This window comes from Trachemys scripta, chromosome 2, assembly GCF_013100865.1.
Source record: "Trachemys scripta elegans isolate TJP31775 chromosome 2, CAS_Tse_1.0, whole genome shotgun sequence".
Taxonomy (NCBI): domain Eukaryota; kingdom Metazoa; phylum Chordata; order Testudines; family Emydidae; genus Trachemys; species Trachemys scripta.
Genome location: NC_048299.1, coordinates 149478096 through 149485154, shown reverse-complemented (window position 1 = coordinate 149485154; position 7059 = coordinate 149478096). Strand labels below are relative to the sequence as shown.

The 7059-nt window shown below is 40.7% G+C and overlaps 1 protein-coding gene across 1 annotated transcript in view; it reads right to left on the bottom strand.

The window, feature by feature from the left end:
* Window positions 1-7059, bottom strand: part of EBF2 (EBF transcription factor 2) — a 171899-nt gene that overhangs the window by 15176 nt on the left and 149664 nt on the right. Inside the window, exons 11-14 of the mRNA XM_034761824.1 lie at window positions 5695-5783; window positions 4414-4479; window positions 4134-4311; window positions 1679-1864 (exon numbers count right to left, since the gene is read on the bottom strand). Of these exons, the coding sequence (XP_034617715.1) occupies window positions 1679-1864; window positions 4134-4311; window positions 4414-4479; window positions 5695-5783 (519 nt within the window). The remainder of the gene's footprint in view (window positions 1-1678; window positions 1865-4133; window positions 4312-4413; window positions 4480-5694; window positions 5784-7059) is intronic.

Genomic DNA, 7059 nt, shown 5'->3' with positions numbered 1-7059 from the left:
GGAGCTCCTCTCCAGCTGCTCCGGAGTCCAGCCCGGGACTTCCCTGCAGCCCTCCCAGCCGCTCCGGGGGAGGGGGGAAATCCCGGACATTGTGAGTGCTTTACAAATTCCCCCCGACGCTATTTTTAGCACAAAAAGGAGGACATGTCCGGGTAAATCCGGACGAATGGTAACCCTATCTTAACTAAACAGGGAGCAGGCCCTGTATCCACCTGAACGTTGTGCATATTACTTTTAAATTAAATCACTGCTCTCACAGCAATGACATTATTTTCAAGTGCCCAAAAACTGTGATGGATTCAAAGATTTCAGGGCCTGAATGGATCATCTAGTCTGACCTGCATGACACAGGCCATAGAATTTCACCCATTGTGCTATATTTTAACAAAAGAAAAAATAATTTGCACTTGGAGAGCTACTTTCAGCCAGGGTGCTCAAAGCACTTTACAGGATCCTGTTGAGCCTCAGTCCATCAGTGTGGGGTAGTAAAACATTGTCTTCGTTTTTACAGATGGGGAAATTGAAGCACAGAGAAAGTCAGTAGCAGAGCCAGAAGTGGGGTCTAACTCCCAGACCTCTCCTCTAACTCTTTGTCACTCACTCATAGCTCAAGATTAAAGTGGAACTCCGCAGGAACACTGTCTCAATTTAGGCCTCAGTTACTGCTAATTCTATTCATTTATTGTTTTCATGGGGATTAAGTGACTTTAAATGTATCTTTTACAAGTAATTCAGCATAGATTATGTGATGATATCAGTGGAGCTGCAGCTTGGCAGAGACCAAAATGAAGCAAACACCCTCTTCCCTTCACACAAGGCCCTGCTCACAAATTCACAGCTGGAATTTACTCTGCATTTATTCTTCTTAGAGAAGAGAACATTTGCTTTAGTTAAGGGGTCTGTCAGCATTTCATTATAGACGCCTATTGTCAGGGGTTTATAATACAGCCGTAAAATTCTCTCCCTGAGCTGAAACTTGGCACGGAGCGTGCAGCCAGGAAGTGAAGGCTGTATGTAAAAATTTGAAAAACATCTGTTTGGCCATTTTGAAACTCTACCAGCACAAAAACAATAGACGAGGCAAGTTTCAGATTTATTTATTTTTGCGTGTGCATGGAGGAGAGGTTCACTGGTATAATTCAAAAGTAGTTTTAATTAAACCAAGAACCCTTCTATCTAAAACACAGCCGAATTCCATTTGATATTGCAAACCATTAGCGAGTGCAGACTCGTGCTATTTTTTTATACTGGGTCATACTGTGTATATGAAGTATGTTAACCCTAATTTCATTGCATTCGTGTATTAGCACATGCAATTATTAGTTCCCAGTAGTGCAGCCCCTTACACATAGGAACTCATAGATAGGCAATAAAGCCTTAGCTGACTGTCTGGAATAATCTCAAATTGAGGCCATCGTGTGCAATAGATTCTTCCCTTCCCCTCCCCTCCCCCCCACACACAAATCAAATGTAGCACTGGCTTGACAGACCTGGAGCCTGAAGACCACCAGCAAGGGGGACAGTTCTGATGGGAAGGATATAACAAATTGTGAAGGCTTGTAAAAGGCTTTGAGATCCTCAGTTGAAAGACACCCTAAATGCAAAGTTTGATCCACGTATGGCTTAAGCAAAAAAAAAAAAAAAAAAAGAGGATGCTACCAAAGAGGTGGGCACTTACTTCCATAGGGAGATCCTGTTGGAGAGCCATTAATGAATCCAGGTGAGCTAGGAACTCCCAGGTTAGACATCGGGACATTGCTGTAGCCATTCATGCTATTACTGGAGGTGCTATAATTAGACTGCTGAGGTGTTGAACTGGAAGAGTAACCTCGAGGGGAGATGCTGCTTGTATTACGAATGTAACCTGAAATAAATTAAACATTTCACAGTGAGTCAATGAATACGGCCTGAAACTTTTCTTTTCTCTATTTTCCCAGTCTCAAGGAAATCTTTTGAGATTGTTCTTTTAGACCCAGATTCAACAAAACACTTCAGCAAGTTTCATTGATTTAATGGGACTGAAGCTTGTCTTTAAATGCTTTGCTGAAACAGGGCCTAAAACATTCACGGGAATTTGCATTTTTTAAAGTTGTGCGTGTATTTTCCTAATCAGATTTGTTTGTTTAAAACTTGAAATTGGAGTCTAAGATCTGAAAAAACTAGTAAGCTCATCTTTTAATGGTTTTGCTACAAAGTGTGGGTTGAGGTTATAATTTCCAAATAATTAATGGATTACCACTTAAAAAATAGAGTACCAAAATGTATTAGTAACATTCATGCAGTCACTTATAGAATCAACTTTGAATATACCCTCCTCTTCTTGTCTCGTTCGGTGTGAGAAAAGATTGGCCACATAAGTCAGAAAAAATTAGCCCAGTAGGGACAATGATTGCAAATACTGTAGGAGCAAGTTTTGGTCCATTTTCCCCCCCATCAAACACAATTTCAGTTTTCAAAAATGACTGGGGGGAAAAAAGAGGAATGAACGTGAAAAAAAAATTCCGTTTTTTCATAATTTTCATTTTAGGCTCAAAATTATTTTTCAGTGAAGAAACTTCATTAGAAAAATTTCATCTAGCAATAGTTTAATATATGTTAGTTACCATTTAGGAAATCAGTGGATTCTACTAGTTGAGTTAGTCCAGGTAAATGAATAAAGGAAATGCAAATCAACATGAACAATTGTTTTTCTGCATATTACATTCTGGAGATTGTTAATACTTCATGATATCCAGGTTAAGTCAGTGCTAAGACCTTACTGCCAATCTGTGTAAAATTACCTTTCTAATTACATTTGGCAGGATATACCTGGACATACGTTCATCTGACATGACTTTCACCTCCTGGGAGGACATTGTGTCCAACTAACTGTGCGTTCAGACTACCCAGATTGTATATTACAGGAATCTAGTGTTAAACTGAGAAATCAAGCACTCCAGTCAGGACATTCCAAAAGTTTAAATTGCTCCCCTGATGTTAGCTCTGCTGAGCTGCATGTATTTTATGGCACACATTACTAACAATGGTACATTAAGGTTCACATTCAACAAGGAAAACAGCACTAGTAAATACATGCAATTTGGCAAGTTAACATTGTAGAAGAAACAATTAACTTTTAAAAATTCTCAGCCTCACTCCTCAATGGTAGTGGATGCATTTACTGTCTTGGTGTTTTCTGAGGGCACGGATATGACTGAAAAATGTGAATTGAAATGGAAGTTGGAATTCAGCCTTAAGTTTGCCAGAAAAGAAACTATAGGTAAAAATTTCAAATGCACATAAGTCCTAATGACTTCAATGAACGTTAGAAGCTGAAGTCCCATTTTTAAAAGTGACCTAAGCCCTTGAACCTAACTCACATAGGTGCTTTGAAAATGTTACCCTGTGTTAAAAATGTTCCCTTAGAATCTGCTCCAAAACTCATTGAAGTCAAAGGACTTTGGATCAAGCATTTACTCATCAGATCTGCTCCTTGTACTTGTTCTGAGGAAAGCGGGCCAGAAATTTGTCAAAACAGTTTTTCAATGAAAAGTGCCATTTTCATCAATTTAGAAAAGCATGTAGATGTCAACAAAATTTCATACTGAAAAAAATTAAATGACACACCTTTTTTGAAACAACATTGTTTATCTAGAAAAAGCAGTTTTAAAAGTCTGAAGAGGTCAAAATCAGAATAAAAATCAGCCAAAATTAAATTTCAAAATTTTGTTTTTGGTCCAGGATGGAATGGAAAAATTCAGAATCATGGCATTTCCTGCAAAATGGAAAACCAGGTTCCTGCCCAGCTCCAGTTTTGAGTCACCTCTTACTTTGGTGACAAAAATAAGGAGTTTGTACGATTTACTCCAGCCCCACAGAACCACTATTCTGTCTCCTGTGTCACCAAAAAAGTTGTTACCTAAATTCCAATGGCAGAACTTCATTGTTGAGGACACATGAGCTAGAAAAAAACTAGCTTGTCCAGTTTGCTGGCAACACATTAGCAATAAAGAAGGCTGTGTGTCTACTTTTAAACTGAGTAGATATCGAAGTTGAGAGACCAACCTGGAAACTGATATCCTCTGACGCTATTTTTACAATCACATTTTAGGGTAGAGCTTCACACTTTGTGCAAACATTATAACGGACATTACCTTGGTTGTTCCCCTGTGTCGACTCTGAGATGCTGACTCCTAACTGGCTCCCATAGGAATTGATTCCCATCATGCTGCTATGAGCTGGAGAACTAGACAAAGCAGGGATCTGGCCAGGATTCCTTGGGACACTGTACAAAGCTTCTGCAATGTCCGCAGCTCGCTTCAGAATAATATCCTATAAGACAGCAACAGCCTAAGGTCAATTTAACTTCAGGATGTTTTTACAAAACCTTTGAAGAGGTTTTTTTTTTCCGCCCCCAAAAGCAGCGACTCTAACCTGGTTATTATGTGGCGTTCCATACAGTGCTTCAACTAGGTCAGCGGCTCTTTTCAACAGCATCTCCTGGAGGAGGAAGAGATGTATGAAATGGCAAACCTTCAGAGACCCCCCTCCCCCCGCAAAAAAAAAAAAAAAGACAGTTTTCTGCCCTGGTTTGTTATCTGAAATAAAAACCAGGGCCAAGATTTTCTAGTGTGATTGGTGTTTTGGGGGGGCCCAACCTGGTACACTTTGAAGGAGTCTCGTTTTCAAAAAGTGTTGACACTTTCAGGTTGGGCACCCATCATCACCAGTCACTTTGGGAAGTTTTTACCTACACTTAAGAGCGTCAATAAATCACAGTTTTATACTTTAACTGATAAGTGTTCCATCCTGCTGTCTAGGGAGCTCTCCATAGTCCTGAAATTGCTCTTCAGAACATTGATTAGAAGATTTAAGGTGGGGTTTTCAAAAACACCTAGATGAATTAAGAGCATGAGTCACCATTGACTTTCAATGGGACTTTTGTTCCTTACTCAGGCACTTTTCCTGCCCTGAAAAGTCCTACCCTTATTCTTTAAATTACACCCATGATTTTTTCTCAGTAATTGTAATAAACAATTAAGATTCCTCAAAACCGTCTTCAGTGTTTGTCATCTGCTGTTCATTATCTCTGGTTATAACGCTTTTTTTTTTTAAATTATCATCTTCTTTCAGCAGGAAAATTATACAAAATTATTATTACTTTTAAATATCAGAAATTAGGCTTGGATTCTGCAATGGAAGGGTCAAGCATGGCTATTACTATTATTATTGGTATTGCAATAGTGCCTAGGAACTCCAGTCATGAACCACAATCCCACGTGCTAGGTGCTGTATAAACATGGGTCTTTATACATTATAAATGTATCTGTTCCATGTGGTTTCAAAGCAGGCAACCTTAAAGCTCACCTCTTTCCTGCTGTGATTCTGCTGACAGACCCCCTAAAACTGGATCTGTGCAGGCAGATCCCTGCAGCTCCATGGATCCTTATAGAATTCAATGGGGTGCCATTTGAGTGCAAAGGTCTGCTGCTGGGGATAAGGGCAGTAGACTATAGATATGGACTGGGAGGGTGTCTGCAATGGTGGGTTCCCAGCTATGGAACAGATTCTCACACTGGCAATAAAAGAAATTCCGCATGCAACACATGGGCTGTAACGGTAAGATCCGACTTACCACTCTGTGCTTTATTACATATCAGCGGAAAAGAAAGTTGCAATTTAAAAGGCTTAGTGAAATGCTAGCAAATCTTTTACCTTGGCTAGTCTCTCTGGGTCACCGGGATGCCTCGGGATGACCTTCTGCAGTCTCTGGAAACCATAATCGATGGTGGGTTCATTTAAAGCTGGAAAAGAAGAGTAGCCAGACATGAGTGTGAGCCTTAGGCAATTGCTGTTTTAAAAAACCCCACAAAACAAAACATGAAGCCTTGAGGTGTATTCCGCAGAAGCCTGATCCAAAGTCCACTGATGTCAGAGGAAAAACTCTCGTTGATTGGAACACTAAACCCCGCAGTGTCCTTAACATAATAACCTTCATGAAAAATTGGCCCAAATTAAGGGAGAGTCTTGGAGCCCAGGCTCCAGCCTGAGTCTGAATGTCTACACTGCTATGTAGACAAAGCCTGAGTCAATTGACCCAGGCTCAGACTCGGTGTTGCAGGTTTTTCTTTGCAGCGTAGACTTACCCTTGGAGACATGTCCTCAGCTAGTGCATGTGGGCATAGCTCCACTGAAAAAAATGGAATTATGCTAATTTACACTAACTAAGGATCTGGCCCTTTGGGTCTCCTATTGCTGGACCACTGATTTGCTTGGTTCTCACTTTCTCTATCAATCTCTCAGGGCTCTTGTGAGGCTTTTACTTATAGAATCCTTTAATCATCCTTGGAGTTCAAGGTAACTGAGCTCCTTGTCTCTCTCCTCCATTTTTACCTGGCTCCCTCTCACCATCTCAGACTCTCTCTTTCTTCCCATTCCCTCCCATCTGATGAATGTAACTCATCCCACCTGTCTAGGCTTCCTATGGTTGCCAGAAGAGTCATCCACCTCCGCACTGAACCTACAGCTTGAAACTTCCTGCCAGCCCACTGCTCCAGATTCTATGCCAGCCTCACAGACAACCCCTATTTAATGCATTGTTGTTGGCACCAAGCCCCAGCTCATTACCAGTGGGAGAGTAGAAGAACAGGGAAGGTGACGAAGAATACCAGGAAGAGAGGAAGGTCAATTTTAAACTGGATCTACTTAAGATTCCTCAACACCCCCCATGTCTACTCCTGAAGTTGCCTAATCCGTTCGCATTAGTCAGTATCCTAAGACTTGACCGAATGCTTGTGAAATGCTTTGTAATTGTCCATTGAAAGACAAAGTATTGCAGCCCAAATTTTCAAAAGCTATTTTAGGTGCCTAATGCCAGGCCTCTAACGGGTGACTTTCAGAGGGTGGGGGTGCTCAACACTTTCTGAAAAAAAAAATCAACCCCTTTGAGATATCTCAAGTCAGGAATCCAAAAAATGAACCCCTCAAAATCATTAGCTCTTGTTGAACATTTAAGCCTACCAGGTGGTAGTACTTGTTCAGACACTTTGTGTGAGGAATATGCCCACTATGAAACCCTGA